General features: G+C 45.0%; 2 protein-coding genes across 3 annotated transcripts in view; both read left to right on the top strand.

Moving 5' to 3' along the window:
• The first annotated feature begins 2 nt into the window (after positions 1-2).
• On the top strand, positions 3-15243 carry LOC126534108 (thiol S-methyltransferase TMT1A-like). Its single transcript, XM_050181323.3, has 2 exons — positions 3-1115; positions 2935-15243. The coding sequence occupies exons 1-2, from the start codon at positions 585-587 to the stop codon at positions 3244-3246; spliced, it is 843 nt and encodes a 280-aa protein (XP_050037280.1). The 5' UTR covers positions 3-584; the 3' UTR covers positions 3247-15243.
• Positions 15244-16485: 1242 nt separating this feature from the next.
• Ufd4 (ubiquitin fusion-degradation 4-like) overlaps positions 16486-23080 on the top strand; it is a 162077-nt gene continuing 155482 nt past the window's right edge. For both annotated transcript variants that reach the window (XM_055072666.2, XM_050181328.3), the window contains exon 1: positions 16486-17168. In XM_055072666.2, the coding sequence (XP_054928641.1) occupies positions 17029-17168 (140 nt within the window). In that variant the 5' untranslated portion in view covers positions 16486-17028. The remainder of the gene's footprint in view (positions 17169-23080) is intronic.

Genomic DNA, 23080 nt, shown 5'->3' with positions numbered 1-23080 from the left:
CAAAGTCATGCTTTGACCTTGGTTATCAATAGCATGTACAAGGCGACCTATGTAAATCGACAATTCCCAAATGTTGATCCGATAGATCTGCATACCATATATCTACACAGAACGTGCGTAAACAAGCAATGCAGTTGCACGCTGCGGCACTGGCACGCTCAGCCTAGCGGCAACACGGAAACGAAAGTTCGTGTCCCAACTCATTTATCACCAAGGCAACAAGTCAAAGCGAAACAGTGGGAGAGGATCCATGAGGAGAGCAAGGTCGGAGCGTGGTCGGAGCCGATGGAGCATCGGGAGAGGGTGTGCGCGCTGTCATGGTAAAGAGCGCGCAAATGGGTGGAGTCACGGCAGCGGGATGAGGAAGATACGATCGACATGTTCAAACTTGACCTTGGACTAGTGCCTTCGACGAACCGACCCAAGCGAAGGAAAACGCGGGTAGGTCACGCGTTCTGCCCCCGGCACCGCGCGATCTTCCGTCTATCGCGTTCCCCTCCTAGCGACCGCATCTCCGACACAGATCGGCGCGACTGCGGCATCATCGCGGCCCCTTTGCTGCGCGCCCGCTTGTGTTCCTTCTTATGGCATGGATCGACTCCGTTCTCGCGTCCTTCCTGCACAACGTCTTCCTTCCTTTGATCGTGCTCAGCATCTGCCTCAGGTACGCGCTCCAGCGCGACTATACCACGCGACGACTCAAGTTCAAAGCATGGCTCTCCAACTACATGTCGTACCGGGAAACTGGGGCTATGCTCGAGGCTAAGGAGATTCTCTTCAGCAAACTCGAGTCCATCGTCTCACGCGACTGGTACCTGCGCAACCTGGGGCTCATCCGGATCCTCGAGATCGGCGCGGGCTCCGGTTCGAACCTCGCTTTCTACCCCCGGAACTGTCACCTCGTTGCCGTGGACAGCAACCCGTTCACAGCCTCATACCTACGCCGAAAGTTGACGCGCGTTCCAGTGCTCCTCGAGATGTTTTTGGTGCAGAACGGCGGCTCGCTGAATAATGTCAAGAGCTGTTACGTGGACGCTGTTGTCACCACGCACGTGCTATGCGGCGTGAAGGACTTGGACGCAATCCTCAAGGAGATCGCCCGCGTGTTGGCGCCGGTGAGTTGAGGGAAAGCCTACGCAGCTGCGCGCGCGTGTCTTGTTTGTCGAACGGCATGCGGGTTGCACCGTGGAAGACTCTGAAATACAACCTGTTGCAAATTTGGTGACCCCGAACGTGTGCGTTCTAGATGAGAGACGTCAGTATTAGTACCGAGAGAAAGCGCTTGCAAAGTGCAGGGTGTTGAGGACATCCTTAACTTAGCCTTGTGTATTTTAGTTCGCCCCAGTTGCGCTGCAGTGTCACCAACGTACGATCCAGCTCACGTACCCAAAGTTTTACTTCGGTTGAACACAGTGAAGTTGCCATGTTGCTTGTGGTTTGTTCAGGTATTTATGATAGAGAGAGAGAGAGAACGCATTCTCTTCAGTAACCTTGGGTACTACAACTTGTAGATCACTGCAGCGTTTGCTGCATATATATTGCACACTTGCAGGATTGCGATGCACCTGCAAGAGTTGCATCGAAAGATTCTTTTCTGTTGGCACTTTAGCACACGCTAAAGAAATGAAGCCTGTTGAAATAATCGTTAAGCTGCTTGTCATGCTTTAGCTCTTTTTTCCCCCATGATGCTAAGGGGTTCTGCCATGTGCCTTAATTTTCATTAATTTATTGATCGTTAATTGTGCCTTCGAAGTAGTGACTGAGCAGCTTTAAGGAAGCTTTCAAAAAAACCACAAGTTATGTGTTAAATGAAGATAATTTTATTACATATGACAATAGGGGAGGAAAAAAAAAACTTCCAACAGGCCTACGTGATCCTAGATGCATTGCAATAAGTGTGGTGGAAATGGTGTGCAGTTTTAGGCTTTGCTGTTTGTGTTCATGGGGAAAACGGCAACCATTGATAAAGGCATTTGCTTCCCTCTCTGACATGACCTTGGTCAGCCCAGTGCAAAGTGTGGAGGAAGTGTGCTCAGCTCTGAGTGAGAAAGGGCATGAAGAAGGGAGGAGGAGATTACCCATAAGTTGAAGGTGCCAGTGTGAGGACACTTCCTGAAGAGTGATGTCAGGGCCTCACCTCAAGCTTTTTCCTTCCTTCATGAACTTTACTAGGGCAGCTGTGACTAGCGTGATAGAGCAGTATGAACATGAATACAGTCAACCACAATAGTTTATGACAAATAGCTAGAAATTCTGAAAAATCTGAGTTCTTGTGAAGATTGAACACTTAGGCACAAATTCAAAGTTTCAACCTATAGTAGTTCTTGCGACCTGCATAGTGAGTCAATAAATTAAAAGTGCCATGCCTTAATAGAGTATAAATTAACATTTTCGCCGGAACTTGTGTACTGTAAACGTGTGGCTGACTATACACAATGTGCCTGTCTTAAACACATTCACCGCAGTGTGGCTCACTGGTGGGTCACACAGTTATTCCCACTGTGCAAGCGACATCTTTCCTAGAAATAAACGAACAGAAAAACTTTTTGTTGTTTCTGGTCCAATGCAATGGGGTGCCATCCGTATGCACCTTGATGAAGTTTCAAAGGAGCACACCTCCCCGGTGACGTACCAGTTGTTTACAGCACACCAGAGCAATATAAGTGACCCACCAGTGAGTCATCGCGCACAGGAATCAGGACTTTGAAAAGTACTGCTGCAGTGAATATGTTAATGTCATTTTGAAAGCTGAATTTATGGCTTTGCCCTTGTTTTGTTCCTCATTGAAAATTACTTATGCTTCCCAATGTGATCCCCTGTGGCCTTTTCTTGCTCTTTGCTTCAGTGAATTGTCTTCTTCTACGACCTTATTTATTTGTGCGATTAACTTTTCAATGACCTCATGTCCCTATCACTATCACCCTATCACTGCAGGGTGGCAAATTCTTCTATGTGGAACACATGTGCCATGATCCTGGCGACTGGCGTCGCTACGTGCAGATGCTCGTTAACCCACTCTGGCGGAGGCTCTTCAACGGCTGCAGCCTGACGCAGGAGTTGCATGACAGCATCCAAAAGTCGGCGCACTTTGCCTCTGTATCGCAGTGCAAGGTCTATTCAGCGCGGAGCAAGTTTGTTGGCATTTTCCTCAACCCCGTCCTAGTGGGCATCGCAACCAAGAGAGAGTTTGTGCGGAGGAGGCCGATGAAGTTGAGCAATGCCTTTCTGACTACACGGGCGATGTAGAGCAGTCGGTGATGTTTAATGCAATCCAGACTACTGATGTGACATTTTCGACTTTTCACTTTTGTGCGTTGAATGGTAACGTTCCTGCACCTTGAAACCCAAGAAAAGATACTGGTATGCCTCAGACCCTCCTAAATAAATATTTGCTATATAATAGCTGTCTGCGAAACAGTTTCGATTTCGTTTCCCAGAAGGTGTATGTATCGTGACACATAAGCTGGTCACTTGGGAACAGGATATTGCAATGCTTTGTCTCTACTCCGGTTCACTTTGTCATCTGCTATGCTGGTTCTCACTGCGCAGCCCTATGTTGCAGCATAGCAGACGACAGAGCAAGCACCAAAAGGTTGCAATGTCCTGCTGCCACGTAAACCAGCTTCTGTGTCATAATGCATACACCTACTGGGAAATTAAATCAAGACTGTTTTGTAGACAGCTATTACAGTAAATTTTGTTTATGGTAATATGAGGCACAACTGTATTTTTTCTTCGGTTGCAAGGCTTGGACACGTCATTAAGAGGGAGCTTTAGCTCAGGCCCAACTCCGACACAGTCTATTCAAATACATGTAAAACGCAAAAACACTTTTCTGAGATAACCCCTGGACCAATGTTAATGAAATTTGTTGTATTTGAGAGAGAAACTTAAATTCTAGTGACTGTTGGAAGCAGAATTTCGATTTAGGGCCTGAATTTTATGAAAAGTATTTTCAAAAATTTGGAAGTTTGAAAAATATAGACACACAAAGTTTATAAATTAATAACTGTGCATCAAAAACAGATATTGCGGTTCTGTAGACAGCATCCATTAGATCATTCAAAGCGGACAAATTCGATATGTCAATTTATATCTTATGTGAATCTGTTACGTTGTGTACAAGGGTTCTGCAGAAGTTGTATTTCCATATTACTGAATTTTTTCAGTCATGTGTCACATATCGATTTTGTCTGCTTTAGATATACTATCAGATGCGATACACAGAATTGTGCTATCATTTTTCTTTGCTGAGTTAGAGTTGTAAACTTGATAGTTTCATATTCTAAAATTTTCAATTTCTGCCAATTTTTAATAAAAAGTTGACCTAAGTAAACACTTTGAAACCAACAGTGACTAGATTAGAAGTTTTTCTTTTAAATGCAACAAACCCCGTCAAATTTGGTGCAGTGGTTGCCGAGAAAAACGAATTCTCCTTTCACAGGTATTTATATAGGGGCATCCGAGCTAAAGCTTCCTCTTAATGCACAAAAATGAAAAGTCCGAAATGTCCTGACAGTACCCGTTTAACACACGTAAACCTTCAAGCTTTTCATCATTATGATCCCTGCCCTCAAAACTTGGGCTGTGAAAGCCTGTGGTTTCGATGAGTGAAATTCCTCTACATGGAAATTTGCCAGTTTTACAATCTCCTGCAAAGGAAGTGGACAGGTAATATCCTGGCTGTGTGCTTACGCACATGCACCTTAGCATTTATAAATGTTACAAAAAAGGCAGCTGCTTCGTGTTGCAGCAGTCTCGCATCTCAGGCACAGCTAGTCGGGCATGTCACGCATGGCCATGCCACATATTCAGGAATTAAGGGCATCAACCATGAGGGCCCTCTGGTGGCCGTGAACTGTAAAAGGTAATGTTGTTTAATTCCACAGGAATTAGACATTATATATATATATATATAAAGAGCTAATCAACTGGCAATGAAGCTGAAAGCGGCTGAAAATTTATTTTACTTTGCTAGTCACTTGTCAGCTAGTGAGCACTACTGCCTTCTTGCTGACAAAAACCTCTTATAAATAGCATTCACTGTTCAGTGTGTGGAAATAATCTAAATGTAGAAGTATTCTTTACATGGGAAGAAGAACTGAAGAAATTGATAGATTAACTGGAGAGTCTCAGTGGTAAGTGTAACGACCAGTGTAATGGAACAGGAATAGGACCATCTGCAGGTAGTTTTATCTGATATAAAATTTGCAAGGTGTTGTTCTAAGCTAAATGAGAACTCAATTTGATTTCCATTTGTTGCGTGTATCTTGAAAGCAAGTTGCACAACTGTGGGGTTAACGTCATGTCATCCTGCTGCTTGATTCTGCTAAGAATATTTCCTATTTTCTCAGCCATACTGCTTGTTGTGGCTTTCATTGAAGCCAGAACGTGAGAGAGATTATGAATTTGCAACTGAGCTCTTGTTGTAGGCTGTACATAAGCTGACATGCCTGCCGTGCTTTATTTGCTTCGATTAGCTCGGAACAGTCTTTCGTTAATCGCTTCAACTGCTGGGTTTCTGAGATTTGGAAGCACTTATGAAGCTGCTGAGCCCTGCTGTTTGGGCCATATATGAAAAAAGCAACAGGGTACTTTGCATGCCTCTCTGGCATATAGAAACATTCCTAGTATTGGTGCTGTTGGCCTTTCTTAGTCAATACAGTCACTGCTTACTTTCTAGACTAGCATTCTCAGAACATTGCTGTTTTCTCAGAATTTCATAGCGCTGAGCATCCAGTAACAAGTTCAAATTTTCGGCAGCAGATAATGAATTTGTGCACTGGCAAGCTGCCAGATTTCATTGTGCCCTGAGTTATGCTGGAGTACGCTGAGAAAGTCTAAGACACAGGACACTAAGCGCAGGCAAACACTGTACGAAGCAAAACATAGGTCCTATTGTCACGACTAAATTGTGAAAACGGCCAGAAGCAGGCGTGGAAATGGCGCTGTGACAGCAAGTAGTCTTCTATTCCTCATCCTCTGTAACCGCTGTTCTTGTTGGAGTCGCTGTTGTCATTGTTGTCTGGCATTCGGACATGGCAGTATGCTCGTGTACAGAGAATGACCTAGCCGAGCGAGTGATCTCACTGATACTCATACAGTTTTTATACTTACCAAAGCATAATTATACACTTGTACCTGTCAACAGAGCTGGCATTTGCTACATTTGGAGCGAAGAAGACGGAAGATGCAAGCAGGGCTGTGGGCACTGGTGCGAGACTCGAGCTCGCACTAGGGCTGTTGGTTATAAGCCTGTATGGCCCGCACTTCTGTGAAATGTAAAGGGGAGATTTAATAATACATCTGTGAGCAATTGAATAGGCTTAGAACCAACAGTCCTATCCCGAGCTCGAGCCTTGCACCAGGGCACGGAGTAAGATAAACAGGAGAGCTTACTCCGCGGACGCTGGGGTCTAGTTCATTCCTTTGCTCTCTCCCTTTGCTCCTCTTCACACTTTGGCACATGCTTTTTCCTTTCCTTATGCTCCCAGCCGACTATTCTCCTCGCGTAGCGCTGTCTGCCGAGGCACATAGAAATCACCCAACAGCTTGCTTCCATGTGTACATGCGCTGAGTGGCAGAGGCTGGCAGTGGCAGTGGCGGTGAAAAGGCAGTGCAGCGGTGTGCGCAAAGCATGTTGTCTGCTAGAAACACGGACCCTCGGTGTCTCGATTCGATAGCAATCAAATACAAAAAATATATGCGCACAAATGATAAAAGCGTAAATAAACACATGGTACCGCTTTTTCTGCACATATGCAAGACATTTGTACATGTCTTTAGAGGAAACAGACGAAAAATAATGCTATACAAAAAGGCACAACAGAAGTACTTGTTTTTCATGCCTGAACGTCTGCGCGGAAGCGAAGGTTTGAAATTTCATGTTCCTCAGTTTGTTTACCATGCCTGCAGCATGTTTATACATGCCTGATGGAACAAGACATTTTGATACTTGTGCGTGGAGATATGGAGCAACAGGGCTGGAAACAATGAAGTGTTTTGTTCCCGGCTGTAAATCTGGGTATGGGATGGGAGAAGTTTTCGCTCTTCACGGCACTATCTGATCTGCAGCTACTTCACCTGTGGTGACAAAAAGTTCCTAAAAGTTGGTGACTGCTCAAAGCAAAGGACAAAGTATGTGTACAGTACTTCGAGAAGCACCATATTTTGGCAGGTACTTCAGTGAACACAAAGGTAATGTCCTGCTAGACGTAAAGAAAAGGCCTCGACTTCGAAAGGGAGTTCCCTCGAAAGGTAGCCGTTCCTTCAATTTTTGAGGGAAGCCTGGCGCAACCCAATGACATCTAGGTGGTGTTGGCACCTCTACACCTTCGGTTTGTTAGAAGGCCCGTCTCCCCACTTCACCATTTTTCCTCATCCACAGCGCCACCTGGCAAACACGCTGTGAAGCAGGAACTGGCATTGCAGAATGGGTCCCTTCCAGACGAGCGGAATCGGTGCTCCTGTCTTATCTTACTCTGTGCACCAGGGCGAAGGAAGTGCCCACGGCGCTGCTTGCATCTTCGTCTTCTTCACTACACATTGATAATCGTTTAATGACAGACACACAGATTTTCTTGAAACATGTTACTGCTCTGCGAAGAAGCGTGGAAGAAGTTACTAGAGTTCAGGAAAAGAGGCCGCAGTAGGGGCCTGCCGGCACTGGTTATGACAGCACCTTGCTACTGCCTCTATTGAACTCTATTTAAATATAAATTTTAAATAATGTTATCTGAAAATTTCAGATTGCTCTCTTGTAAACGTCATGTGCACCTCTGCAATTAGTTTTATTTCTATCTTGCCATAAGTACTATATTTACTTGATTCTAACCCGCACATCATCACTAAAATAATTTACTGAAATATGACGCCCATTACATTCGAATACAAAACAAAAACAGCAATATTGACAAGTGATCATCATTTGCAGTAAAAATTTCTGCAATCCAATCCACATGTTGCTGCAGCTGCAGAAGATGTGTACATTTGTTAGGCTATAGCATATACGCCTTACCCTATGGTAAGGCTGTGAGGCATTTACGAAATGTGGCACCCTAAATGCTGTAGGCTGCATTGAAGTTGAGGTGTCCTGGGTTGAAAAGAGGCCCCTGACAGCTTTTTGATGAGCGATACCCGGTCTGCTGTAGTTCGGATACAATAAGTGTTCTTTTTTTTCAAGTGGGAACATATCATCCTCACTATCTCTTATTATGAAAAATTACTGAACGAACAGTCAAGGGCACTGTATTCATAATTTCTTGAAGCCTGAAAACCTGGAATCTGTGGTACAATTGAGGAAATCGCATTTCTGACATCTGGCTCCTAAGATCAAATGCATGTCAGAATCGAGGATGCATTACAATCAAGTAAATATGGTATTCTCATTTGAGTGGCATCAAATACTTGCTTTTTGTCAAAATAACCTCCCTACATGCCCGTGCTCCTATAGTAGCTCAAGTTGTTGTGGTGAAGTAGACAGTGCACCTTTATTTTAGCTTTTGCATAAGTCATTTATTTGGCTCTTTTTGATAGGAACGTACAGTCTAGCCAGAATTTTTATCTGGACTGTGTTTTAATTCCCATATCACATAATTCACACTGTAACTGTGCCTAAACTTTACCGTAATTGCATTCACATCGCACTGAACTTGCATTCATCCTTCAAGCTTCATTGCAAGAACAACTGATGTATGATTACGTTGAGCTCCAATGTGATAACCCTGGTATCTGGTCGGTTGTGAATAGTTGGTTTATCAAACTTGAGATCGACTGATCACTTTCAGCTGGTGTGGTGATAGGAGCTTGTGATGTGTACACCCTAGTGGGACATTGTTATCAGCACGACAGATACATAGGAAGTAGGTTGAAAAACATAGCGGTCGAAAAAGAGGTGTCTGTGGAGCCAAGTCTTGGCAAGGGGATCATTGTTATCAACATGAGACTTTAATGTGTTCAATTTAGTCTCATATATTTTTGCTAGGGCAATGTAACAACATGTTGTTTTAGCATGACATTTTGAATTCACTGGCAGTAAGAGCCAGGGGCACCATGACATTGAGAAATGTCCTTTGCTGCAGTGAAGCTCTGTGCAGCATATGTTACACTGTAAAAAAGTGGAGGCATCCCTATAAGGGAGTGTAGTTGAAAACACGGCCTTAACAGACAAGCTTACAGCGAACGATGTCATGGGCATAGTAGTAAGAAGTAGGCTATGTGATGGTTTGTTAGGCTAGTTGTACAACTGATGATGCACCTCTTGGTTTCATGATGTTCGGCGACATTCCGAAGTTCAAGCATGGTAATAACATAATAGAATATAAATATTAATGTAACATAATATAGATTCCCTTGAAGAGTAAGTCTGTGAAGAGGGAAGTTTGAAGTATGCAGGGAAATTTGTCTTTCTTTTCCACAGGTTTCGTGTACTTATGCTAACACGAACCTAGGTGGACACGGACAGATTTGAAAGGTCCTGTCATGTTTATGTATGGTTGACTTCCCTTAATTCGTCTCTGATAGGACAGATGAAATTGGTATAATTATTTGGAGGGTCGAAATAAACACAATGCAGAAAAAATGCCAGAACACACTGCTGACTCTTTTGGCAGCATTTGTCCGATACAATTATGCCCCAAGTGAAACGCATGGCCACTTTCTATGTGGCAAAAGCAAAAGATTAATGTGGAAATCACATTAAAGCTCCTAAACAAGGTATAAATCCAATTCATACCCCATTTTTAGCAAGAAAAATGGGAAGTGGTAAATATGTGTTGTACAGTGGCGGCAAGTTTTCTAAAGTCGGCTTTGTCGCAGTTCAGGTTTTATTTAGAAGGTCAACTTCGCCGCAGTACAGTCGTGTTATGGGGTAAAGCATATGAATGCTGCGAACGCAATTTTGATTTTGTGTCTGATTCATGTGTCACAGGAAATTTTCGGCCCAATGTTCTTGGGGGAAAATATGTGCACATCAGAATAGGGTAAATACCATGGTAGGACATTGTGAGCTACTGTTATAGCTTGAAAATCTTTCTAGGGCTGACCTAAAATAGGCGTTTTGGACGGGAAATGACACGTGTCCAACACATTCATTGTCCCCTAAGCTCTGTGGAGACGTGCTGCCACTAAAGCAACCCTGTTGGTGCCACCAAGGGGTCATGCATGCGCATGCTCACTGATCAAGTTCGAATAATCTGGCAAGGGCCAATTTTAGGATTGAAGTAATGAAAGTTTGGGCCCATAGAAATATATGAGCATTGGCCGGGACATTTGGTCATGATCGAATTGACCAGAGACCAATTAATGGACGTCTACTGTATCTGCAATACCCTAGTTACGCAGACATGTTAACGCCAGTTCAGTCGAACCTTAGTTAAGCTGAACCAAATGTACGGCTAAGGTTGCCACCTGCTCAATTTTAGATTTTGACAGCTGGTAATTTGCCGTTATGTCTTGCTTTTTTCCCAGTCCTTCATTGATCACTTCAGTAGAATTCACTTTTTGCAACAGAAGTGGCTGTTCTACTTGTGGTCTACAACAACTATGCTAGGTTACAAAAAAGACCTAGCTCTAATAATTCTGCCAACCATGGTAGCAGTGTATAAAAGTGCAGTAAGGTTTTTATTGTGATGTAGCACAATTGCGGTAGACTGCAACCATACTGGTCAAGGGAAGTCTTGAAATGGCAGCTACAAATACTGCGTGCTTTGAGCAGTACTTTTTACAATGAATGTAGCCTTTGTTTTGTGACATTATTCCACTTATATTGAAGCCAATGACAATATTTTCACTGGTGTTTTGTGTTTTGCCTTCTTGAATGTACCCAATCTTGCTGTGCGGCAATGTTAGCAGTAACAAAACTGTGTTGTCTCTTTAAATAAGTACCGTGCATGTACAAGTGTATGTATTCATGTAAAGCTATGCGTTGATTTAGGCATGCCAAATGTCTCCAGCAGCAGTCAGCATTATTGAAGCTGCCATCTCTGTACCACGTCACTTATTGCATTTGGTCTCACACAATGTGTCTTTTCGGCACCAAATGCAGTGTACAGAGAAGCAATTCCTTGCATCTCTTTAGAGTTCAGGCCTGCAGCATAATGTGCATTGTGAAGCATTTCAAACCTACTTTGCTGCATTTTGATTCCGAAGTTCAGCATTCGTGTGAGAGTGCTTTTTAATGCTAGGCAGCATTTAGCCTACACGTTTTGATGAGGTTTAGGCCATAGTGGTAGAATAACTTCGAGATGCATTTATATGGGTAAGTGATTCGCCAGCTTTTCATGCAATGTGGCTTTTGATGAGCCTGACCATGGGGGCTGCTATTCACATTTATACATTGTGGGATTTTATTTGTCCAGCTTTACACGTGCGCCTTCTGTACGTGCATGCTTGTCTTGTTTTTTGTTTTACTTGGCCCCCTTTTTTAAATACTTCTCTGTGGCGCAAGACATCTGCATTTCTTTGAAAAATTTGCATGGAATGTCAGCTCCTGTTATGAAGTGCATTTTTAGTGCCTTAAATAGCATTGCGGGCAAATTCTTATTACAGTGAGACCAAAGCAAGTACCACACTGCTTCATATCAGTTCTGGGATGTAGGTCAGATGAAAAGTGCACCCTACCTTTGCTTTTGAAATTCATCATTGTGAGATGTGCTTCGGCTGTAATCTTACACCTTTCTCATTCTTTGCAGTCTAACTGGTGTCATCAAATTCACTCTCATCATGAAGCCATTCATATCATGAGGCCACTTGCAGCTATGTTTTGATACAACCAGCCTGTAGGTAGAATGAACAATTACACTGCCACATGTGTTGCCTCGGCTGAGGCATGCATTGTGTTGTTGCACAGAATTAATCAGGCATTACACCTTGCATCCTACGCGCAAGCTTTCGCTTCTCTAGGACTTTCGTATATCGCACCTGAATAGGTTGAGAAGCCGAGACCCACCTGTGGCAAGTATAATGTTGCAGCATTGGGCATTGCAGCTCTGCTAAAGGGTGCGAAGGCATTCCTTAACGGAGCTTTGAGTTTGTATTGTCACTGACGGATGAAACCCTAATAAGAAACTTCTGTTTATAACAACAAAATTGGAGGATTGTGTTTGTGGTGGGGGGACATACAGGGTGATCTAAATGTAGCAAAAAGTTAAAAGTTTCATAATAAAAGCATAGGCCTTAGCGAAATGTGGTTTTCATATAAATTCGCGGAAAAACACGAGGCCATTGTTTTCCTAACTAAATAATTTTATGAGCAATATAGTTACATTTGTTACTGACAGGTGGCGCGTCAGTTGTGTCGGAAGCTCAGTCGGGCTGCAGCTGTGCCACCTTGAGGCACGAAGCAAAGCTGTTGAGGCTACTTTGTTTTGTATGTTCTGTCTTCACAGCTTTCATTGCTGCTTTATGTTGAATATCTGTTTTCATTGAGCAGGTAATGGAAACACAGTAAAGCATGACTGTAGCATTCGTGTTTGCAAGAAGACATTCTACCTGGACCACACACTTCAAGGCTGTGCTGTGTGATCTACATTGACTCCGAAGCCAGTTCCTGAGCAGACTAAAATTGAAGAATTTTCTGCCTGACATGCTTTTTTTTTGGCAGCAGAATTTTTTTTGTCCTTTTCTTTCTTTCTTTTGCGGCAGCTGTGTAGGCCACTACCTAGCTGGCAATGTCATAGTTGTGCTGTGATGTGTGAGCTTTAAAAGATGCCATTCGTTACCATGGCTGCCAGCCTGTTTCCTAACTCCTGTCATGCATCAACGAAACCCACCCTACCTTGACAAAATTCCATATCCCATAACTCCAGCTCGCCTTTACTACTGGCAGCCATTGTACAGCAGCTTAGTGCTAGCCTTGAAAAAAAAAAATGCAATCATTGCATTCCACCTGCATTAACATAAGGGCAGAAATCTTGGAGAGAAGCATGAAAAGAAGTTAACGACCGCATAACAAGCAATGGAATGAAAAATGGCACACATAATATTGAGAGACGGGAAGACATTGGTGTAGATTAGAGAGCAAAGGGAGGTAGCCAATATTCTAGTTGAATTAAGAGGAAGAAATGGAGCTGGGTAGACCGTTTAATCTGTAGTATGACAGATAACTGGTGGTCTATTACAGTAACAGAATGGGCCCCAAAGGGGGAAGGAAAGGATAGTCGAGGAAAGTAGAAAACTAGGTGGAGTGATGAAATTGGGAAATTTGTAGGCATAAGATGTTGTGAGCTGGCACACAACAGGGGTAATTGGAGATTGCTGCAGGAGGCCTTTGTCTTGCAAGGGACATAAATTGGATACTGATGACACACTCAGTCTAAGACTCTGCTACCTCTTACTGCATCTCTCTTCTGTTACTCCATTAAGCTACTAGTTATATGTTCTACAGTGAGCTTTGTTTATTTATAACAACAAACAAAATTAAAAGAAGATACGTTACGCTTGCTGCTGTTTTGTTTTCAGACAGATTTTGCACCAAGATCAAATTTGTTGGACCGCAAAGTTCAATGTTCACCATTTTTATTGCCTGCTTTCTATAGAAGAAACTTAAAGTGCATTTTATGTGCACTTCAAAATTTTGGATGCTAGCTGCTATTGAAATGACTGGTTTCGCTGCCTCCTGGCAAATAAATGTCCCAATGAACTGGCCAAATAGTAATGCCAAGTGTTTCATTTAACGGGAACAAGGCAGGGTGAAAAATGCAGCCTCATGAAATTGGAGTAAAAGGAGCAGCGAGTACTAAGTCTCTTCTCAATATTGCTCGTGCAAAAGAGCAGGTCAGTGCTCACTGTGTAGGACCTGCTCAATTTAGTTTCCTCTTAATCTCACCTAGAATAGCTTTTATGTCTTCTGCACAAAACTTGGCGTGAGCTAGAACATGGTGGTACATGGAGAAAGCGAAGAGAAGAAGAGAGAGTGCAGATGTGACGTGGAACTTCAGTGCATTCATTGTTACCAGAAAGAATCTGTAGGAGACAGGTAAGGGTGTTGAGAAGGATAAGTTGTGATCATGGAGTGATGAAAAGAAAATGAGGGACTACTGTCATGGGTGAATTCGAGGGAGCTCATTTCTTTGCAGGCTCATTGCTTTCTTCTGTGTTTCTTCTGTGTTCTCTCTTCTTAACTACATGTGGTCCAGGCCTCTTAAGTATGGTACCCTTCAAGTTCTAGTACTTCAAGGGTGCATGATTCACTATAAGAGAAGCACAGAGGGTTTGTACATTTGACAGACTATTTGACCTTTGTCTCTAGGTAGACAAGGTAACTCCAAGGCAACAGATGGACGCTTATTGAATTTCTTGTTGTTGTGATGTGTATGTGATGCAGAAGGTGCATTGAAGCACCACATTTTTTAGACACTGCTTAAAGCTTTTGCGCTGTAGGTGTGTCACTATACTGCCCTTTTTGGTATGATGCCTCAAGCAGCTCCTTTGCTGACTTGCATTGTTGTTTTCACATACTAATTTGACAGGTGGTTACCACGGCCTGCAGTGTCGTGCTGTGTCACATTGCATTCACGACTGGGTCTTCATGCAGAGCACAGAAGAACATGCTACGCACTGGAATCACAGGCTTCTATTTGACTGGATATTTCACTTGTCTTGCTGGGGCAGCATATACGGTGTCCACTAGGGTAATGCAGCATTGGCTGAAGGAGTCGAGAAATGACAGCTAATTAAGAGAGGTTTGGTGCCTGATTGTAAGTAATTTTGTACTTGCTACCGATGGCTGAATTGCCCACCACTTTAAATGTTGGCATTTACCTTCTGTTTGGAGCATACGTAATTATTGAGAAGAGCATGTATTGTGCATGCTTATTGTATATCTCACGGGGTCGAGTAGATTTGTCTAGGTAGTATTCTGTTTTCATCTTTCTTTCTATGATGTTCCTGTTGAGAGTTATACATGGAGAGAATAAAGAATGTTGTTGTGTTAGAAATTTTATGATTGCGCACCCCATTATACAATGAAGATATATATATATATATATATACATATATACGTATACAACACATTGTATGTACTTGTATGCATTCCTTCTTTTTGAATTTCTTAGGAATGGGCAGGTGCAACTGTTTCAGTCACCGATGTTACATGCCTGTCCTACACGGCCTGCTCCATGTACACGAATGTGTGATATTTTTTGTGGCAACCATATATTTTTCAAAGCCATCTTATGCAGGAAATTGAGATTGATATGTATACCCATGTTGAAAATTTAGTATAATAAAGTGTTTAACTGGGTACTTGTTTGTCGTTTATCACTTTGGGCCTAATTTCATGAATTTTTATTCTATCAAAATAACAAAAACTGTTCTTACTACTGCTCGTTTGCCATGTAATTTTGCGGCAAAAACATTATTTTTGTCTACATTCTATTGGAAGGAGGGCGGGCAAGGGGCGAGACCTAAGTATCTTTGTTTCCTTGGTTTGTTCAAAAAAAAATGACAAACCATCGTAGAGCCGCTCTGCAGCCGCTGTGTGGTGTCGCCAACGAAACAAGTACATACAAACCGTAGACATAACGATGCCAAGTACTCTATTGATTGATGTGTTCAACTGAGGTTGTTCACTGCTAATGGAAATCAAATGTGCGCGCCAAGGAAGTTCCGCTGGTGTTTGGCAGAGGGCAGCACCGGTACACTGAAAAACGTTAATAAAATGCCGCGATTAATATCAAGTCTGCGATTGTCGTGCAGAAAACATTCTTGTTGTGCAGATGAAGCAAATAAAGTAGTTTACGTGTCATCAGCGAAGTGCGTTGCTGGCCGATATGACGATTCCGGAGCGTGTCGCTCAATGTCCGCTTCAGCGCGCGCACCATACTGCGGACACTGCAACGGCAATCTGATTCTGGAGCCCCAATTTCCTTACATTTAGCTTATTGTCTCGATACTTAATGTAGCGTTGTTAGTATTGGCGGCGTTGATTGCGCTTACTTATCAAACGACTATTGAGCTATTGTTCATATTTAACGAACAATTTGGCCTTTTATTTGGAGCATAAAGCCAGCTCTCGATTTCAAGATGGAATATGTACTCGCATTGATATCGCCTAGCGAGGGATGAAATTTCTGTCATGTAAATCAGTTAAGCGAAGTTGTGTACTACATTGGTGGTCATTTCGTCAACTGTTGCGAGGGTTCCGCGCTCAGAAACGGAGCTGTGCGTTACGCGCTTGCAACACCGCTGTTAGGAACAGCGCTGGAGCAATATCATTAGCAAAGCCCAGCAACCAACGTCTGCGGCCAAACAAACAATGTTACGACCGTTCGCGTCTCCTCTTGCGAGCGCCCAGCGACAAAGGCGAGGGCAGCGATCCAGAAAGTTCGTCGTCTGCAATCAGCTGTTTTCCTCGGCAGCGAGGAGACCGGAAAGCACGTGACCACGGCGGTGGCGCGGCGAGCGTGCGGTCCATTTCCACTACGCCGCGTCAGTGCGCCGCTTTTAGGCCTAGCACTCGGTCGTGTCGTCCCTCCTTCGTCGGTGCGGTGGACCCCCCTCTTTTTTTTTTTACCCCTGTCGGATTGTCCCGCGTTTGAAATCGTTTACGTTCAGCGCCGGGAGGAAGGATCCGGTTCTTCAGTGACTTACAAACTCGGACCCGTGATCCTTCCTACCCGTGGATAAAAGCCTGCAACGTCCTCGCCGATTCGTCCGAGGTGCAACGACACGGCCTTCCAATGGTGTGAATGGTGCCGTCGCCGCAGCGAGCCCTAGCAGCGAATCAGTGTGCCGCCGTCGACGGTGCCGCGGGACCCCGACTCGGCTGCTGTGCCCCTCCTCGCGTTTGGTCTCCAACGTGCCTGCGTGAGGCATCGTCTCGTCTTGTGAGCACTACGCGACGTGGTCCATCGGATATGTGATTGCGCGGCGGCGCCGCGACCCCCACCTCGGCTTGCCGGGGGTCAGCCTTGCTACAGCGCAACGTCTGCCGTTCGAGACAACCGAGTCGTGTGTGTTCTTTTTTTCTGCTCCGCTCCGAGGGAACAGTAGCGAGTTCGGCGGCGGTTGCTGCTGCTGCGGTCAAATATGGCGGACGCAGACCCCGAAACGCTGCTCGAATGGCTCAACATGGGCCAAGGCGACGAGCGGGACATGCAGCTCATCGCGCTCGAGCAGCTCTGCATGCTGCTGCTGATGTCGGACAACGTGGACCGTTGCTTCGAAAGGTGCGTAGCCCTAACTTCGCTATCGCTTCTCTTGCGTGGAATGTGGCGTTTTCCTTTCGGGCAGGTTGGCCGGGGTTTGGCGCTCCAGGGCGTCTTTTGTTCCGTGTTTTCTCTTCCCGATAAACCCTGTCAAGTTGCGTCGAATGCTATAATTTTTTTCGGCCACGAGGTTGAGACAACGCAGGAGCGATCTTGCGGAAGGATTTTGTTGTATGTCGCGGCCTCAAGTGGATTTGATTGCAAACGCGTCGCAAACGTAGCTGTGTTGTACCGCTTCCTTTTTTCTTCTTTATACTAGATTGCATTTCCCAGTTTCTCTGTTCGGGAATCGGAGGCAGTAGTCGCGTAACAAAGCCGGACCGAGGGAGCTTGGGGGAGAGGGGGATGAGCACTATGGGGGGAGTTCTTTGGCTGCAGAGGCCGTAGCATTCATTCTCTTAAGATCTTCTGTTGCGCAGCTATGAATGCCATTCATGCGGAGCACTTGTTCCTGTGACGAGCACTGACTTGAAGACCCGTCGAGCTCTCCATATTCGTATTTATTTTTGTAAACAAATAATCATGAGCTACTTTATACCACTGTTTTTGTCCGGGCCGACGTCATCAAGACGAAAAAAAAAAAAAAAGCACGCAGTGCTAGCGATATTGCGTTTCACGGCATGCGAGCATTACAAGATGACCTGCACCAAGTTCCAACCAGCCTATTTTTTTTATACATTTATAAAGCACCTGCACGATCGACGACAAGCAATATCGGCTGCATGTCAGGCGATCGTGATTTGCAGTTTTACGTCTCCTGCCCGGCTTTACCAACATACCCATCTTTTCGTCTTTTTCCTACCGGCGATCGTGTGTTGCAAGGAGTTTTTTCGTTGCGACTAACCGCACGCCACCAAACAGTGAAGGGGAAGCTGGGATGACAGCTTGTACAAGAAAGAGAGCTCCCGAAAAAAGTCTCACATTCAGTTTAGGTTGGGGAAGAGAAAACATTCTGTTTACAACAATAAAATGACACAAACTAGACCACTGAGCGTTACATTTAACTTGTTCTGCTGCTTTTCCGCGTTTGGGCAATGGGAAACCTTCGCACGTGGTAACTAAGCTCATTCAGCATCTCTTCTAAGAAGCCAGAATCTGTCAAACCCATGGACGAAGGAAAAAGTTTGGAGAGAGCATTACGTTACGCAGCCAGCCTTGTCAAGCGAACGCTCCGTGAAACCCCAATACCTTTGCTCAGTGGCGGCCCACCACGTGACCTCTTGCGGAGAGGTCACGTAGCAAGAACTGAGATTTGCTGAGGCGTTTGGTTCCCAGTAGCTACGCCAGCGGTGCTTTAATTCGGTGCGCGTTTGTTTAGCTGCCCTGCCGTGGCTCTGCCTGCAGAGCGGGAATGCTAAAACCAACCGAGCACTTCGACGTGCCATCACGTGTTGAGCCGACAGGTTTGGCTTCATGCCTCCACTGACTTTTTTCTTCACCCGTGATCAAAACATAGAAGGCTATTGTAAAGCGCTGCCACGTGCTTTACAATAGCCCCGCCCCCGCAGGTTTCTCTCCATTGCGACACAGTCGTAGCGGCGCTTGCACAGTCTGCCACTTGGTTAATTGGAACTACAGTGAGATAAAATCAATTTTGTGAATTTCGTCGCAACGTTGATCGACCTTCGCTGAAAAAACAACAGTTACGTACTTCTGTTCCCGGCATGCAGGTTGAATCAGTCCGATACTCCGTTACAGGTTACGAACACTGAAGGGGAAGAAACTAATTTGAGCTGTATTAGTAAATGACCATTGTACATTTAAAAAAAATGGCGCTTTTATTGTCAGAATATGCTTGTTAAGCCATGAAAGGAGGAATGACTAAGGACGGGTGGGCGACGCCCGCTCACCAGGAGCTCGTCGTGACGTCATGGGTTCTTGCGGTTTCTGCTGGGGGCCTAGTGTTTTTTATTTTTATTTTAACGCTGCCTTATAAAGTAGCAAACCACAAAGCTTGTCAAGTTTCAATATCTTTAACGAATCGCAAGTGCCAAAAATCAACAAATGCATTGAAATGCGTGACGTCGTGCACACTGACCTATCAGAGCAGGAATGTCGGCGCGAAATTAGAGAAATGAAACTTGGGCCTCCATTGTCTCTTCCAGTAGTCAACCTATCAGTGTGAAATTTAAGGAAGTATAGTTTTGAAAGGATACTGTATCAGTGTAACCTGAATTACTCTTTCGTTACAGTGTGGCCATAATTTATTTTTTTCGCTTCCTTGTGCTCGTCTTGTGCAAGCATGCGTGAGCCCCAAAAAGTCGTGCCGAAACCTCGACGAAGGAGTTAAATTTAACGAGGAAATTGCGCGAGCGCTTCAAATTGCGGCCTCCCGCTGACCTGGAAACAAAATGGTCGAGCAGCAGCGCCAGCCTTCGTGACGTAAACGATCCCAGAAGCGACGACTGCGGCGAGCCCCGCGCGCCCGCATTTCGCACAATTCGGCACTAAGCGTTTTCGCGTGCTCCACTTTCGCGTTTCGTTTCTTTTGTTCTTTCATACAAAGGGAACGCGTTGGGTGCGAACAATCGTAGTGGGAAATCGAACTGGCTGCATCAGTCGCCAGCCATTCTTTGTGTTTCCGGATCTCCATTACAGCTTGCGCGCCGTCTGCAAGTGCGAGGATGGATAGCTGGCTGCTGACGAATTCGACGTATTTACATCTACAGTTGCGGATATGCCGGGCCTATAGATTACGCCAGTGTAGTCTCTGGCCTAGTTTGTTTCGTTCACGAGTTGAGGGTGCTCTGTGGATGCTCTGTGGATGCGTTTACGTGCCAGCGGTTCGTGCGACAGACAATTTAATACTCAGTCTTAAGATTCCTTATTACCCTATTAGAACGTCCATTTCGCCCATTGATGTAGCCGGAACACATTGTTGACTCCTTCTGAAAGCTTGCAGCGTTTTTTCCGCGGAGAAAGGAAATGGATACTAAAAGCTTTCCTTCTTGAATTTCGCATTCGAATCGTTGTGCTATGACGTCAGTGTGACGTCGAATGTAGTATGAGAGGGCAAGATTGGCGTCGCATTAGTGACGTCGAATAAAATACAGTACGTCGTCGCAGGATAGTGCGCGAATTCGCTTATTAGCGGGGAATTGAAATCAGAAAATACAGTGACACAGAGTTGCATCAAATTTTTAATGGTTTGGCAGAGTACGGTGGCACATTTCACCATTCCGTTTCCGAGGGCGAGCCATTCGCAATCATCATGGAATTCTATGCCCCCACTGGTGAGTCGTTAAATGCCAAAAAAGGTCATCTACGGGCTCAGCTTAACTTCACGTTTCTGGGACGCTATGTCGTGTTGCGTTGCTTATGTGGAGCGAGTGAGATTTCAAAAGCTAAATAAGAAAACGGTGCGCGACTTTCAAGAAGTCGTTTCTTTCTTCGATTGTTCTTGAGCACTGTCCCTGGACGTGAGAAATAGGGTCACTGGCGGCTGTTCGAGAAACTGTGGGGCAAGTCACGAACTCAAGATTACACTGGGACCTTGAAGCGCACTAGAGAGCAGAAAAAAGATTTAAAAAAAAAAAAAAACTCGGCGGAGTCGTATGCAAAATTCAAACGTCGGCCAAACGTGGCGGACGCGATCGAGCATGCTTCTTTCTCCGTACACAATCGATGTAGGAAATCTGTGGGTCCGCAGTGTTGTTTTTTTCTTCTTTTTTTAAGTGTGCGTGTGTGTGTGTGGAGTGGCTTGTTGCTCCTGCGTGCGGCCCCGTTTGCCCAGCTGTGCTCTCATTGGTCGCGATAAGGTGACGCGAATTTCCCTCCATTTACTTACTGGTATAGCAGACGACACGTATACCTTGCCGTTTGCGCGTGGCAGACGACACGGTAATAAAATCGAATCAGAAAAGGCCTTTTCTATTTTTCTTCCGTGTCTGTCTTCCTCGCATGAGCCTTCCAATTGAGGAAGATTTTCACTTGCACGCCATAGTAGATAGACGCAGACGGCGTTTCCTGTTTGTGCAGCATTCTGGGCTTGTTGATGCTAGCGGACGAAGTCCCAGAAATGTTGCAGACGGCGTGTGACGTCAGAGGTTCGCCTTCGGCTTTACTAAGCCTTTTACGCTCGGTCGCTCTTTTGTGCGGCGAGCAGTCGAGCGCGCTATCAATCTCCGCGTTGCAGACCTCTCGAATAGGCCGATATGTGTTGTAGCGCGCTTGATAGACATGAATTGGCTTTCGGCTTCGTTTTTCCCCCTGGTGCGGTTGGAGTGAATAGACGGCAATTCGATGCGCATGAGAGGGTGACGGAATCTACAAGTGTTCTAGTGGCCCTCGGAAACCTTGGATCTGAAACATTAATTTTCAAGGCCTTGAAATTCAAGTCTCTAGGTTTCACGGAATGTTTAACGATCCTTGAATTTAGCTTTCGGCTAGGCGTAGTCAATTTATCTTACCACGAGGTTTGTGCAAGCCAAACCGGTCCGTACTAGTTTACAGGACATAACAAGTACGCGGAGGGAAGTACCGAGCTTCTTTTTTTGTACATTTTCCTCCTTCAAATTGCTTCATAAAACGTTGGTTTGAGATGGTTGGTTCATTATGTAAATGTAGGCAGGCAGTGTTAAAAAAACATCGACCAAAGCAAGAAGACTCAAACCTAGCCTCACAATCTCACAATTTTACTAAACCATAACACATGTACTGGCGCTCTTTGGCCTTAGATGCCCTTGCGCCATTAAACATCAATCATCAAACCTAGCCTAGCCTAGAAAATGTTGCTGGGATAGTTGGTTCATACCTGCCCGTTTAACAAGCGTACACCTTAGACGATACGACAAAGCCGGACACCGGACAAGCGCCGTCCTCTGCTTGTCCGGTTTCTGCTTGCTTTTGTCTCGTCTAACGTGTGAGCTTGCTCAAATTGCAAATTAACGTGCGTTTTCGCCACTTAAACGTTGAGTTTTCCGAAACGCGCAGGGAAGCTTCTTGCAATAAGCGCGGTAACTTCACGCTTAACAGGAATGCACGTGCACAGGTTAAACAAAATGCGAGGAAATGATCTAAGACGTCTAAGTGTGAAGTTTCACGCTGAAACGCCAACTTAGCCTCACAATAAGCGTCAGATTGTCAGGAGCGTGTGCGACATTGCCTGGTCACTGTTTCAAGGCTGACGGAAGCAGTGACATAATGCAAGGGCCGAAGCACCGCCTGTCAGGGTCGCCGTCTGAAATGCGCTGCCCGGCCTGTGCAAGCAGGCAAGGTTCCGCCTAGACGGTGACCACGGTGACGTCATCCGTTTGCATTTGTTGACGCAATATCAGCGACGTTTCGGCAACAGGCTTCGGCTTTCTCTGGACTCGGTTGCAGCATCTTTCGTGGTAGTGTAGAGAGTACATTGCGCTTTCAATAATAATAGTAATAGTAATAATAATAAACGAATCCAGTTCGGCGGAAAGCTGCGAAAGCTCTAGCCTCGAAAGAGCCCTCTTTTGCTTCGTCGTTTTGGACAAAGATTGATCGAGTTGCGTGGCAGTTACGAGGAAACAGGAAAGTGCGAGGAGTATGGAGTGACGTGAAATATTATACATTAATACTTGTTGCTAGGCTAGTTGATTTATACTTGGTTATGCCTAGAAGACGCGACGAGACTTAACGGGAGACGGACGCAGAAGCACAACTGTACAGCCCCGTCTTGCGCGTAGTTTTTCTTTCTTTTTTTCAGTCGTCGTGTTCTCTGCCGTACGTATGATGCCTCGGCATGTGCTAGATACAGCGATACACGATACAGCGCTCATTAAACCCGTCCCGCGCGTTATCGTTCTCCCATTTGGTGGTGATTTTCGTTTATCCTGTGCATCACAACTTGCCTGCTCGACCGCACGGACCCCTCGTTAATATTCTGGGCAAACGAATCCTTC

This window comes from Dermacentor andersoni, chromosome 7 (genome assembly GCF_023375885.2).
Source record: "Dermacentor andersoni chromosome 7, qqDerAnde1_hic_scaffold, whole genome shotgun sequence".
Classification (NCBI taxonomy): Eukaryota; Metazoa; Arthropoda; class Arachnida; order Ixodida; family Ixodidae; genus Dermacentor; species Dermacentor andersoni.
The sequence above is the reverse complement of the archived record's forward strand: the minus strand, read 5'-3'. Positions and strand labels throughout refer to the sequence as shown.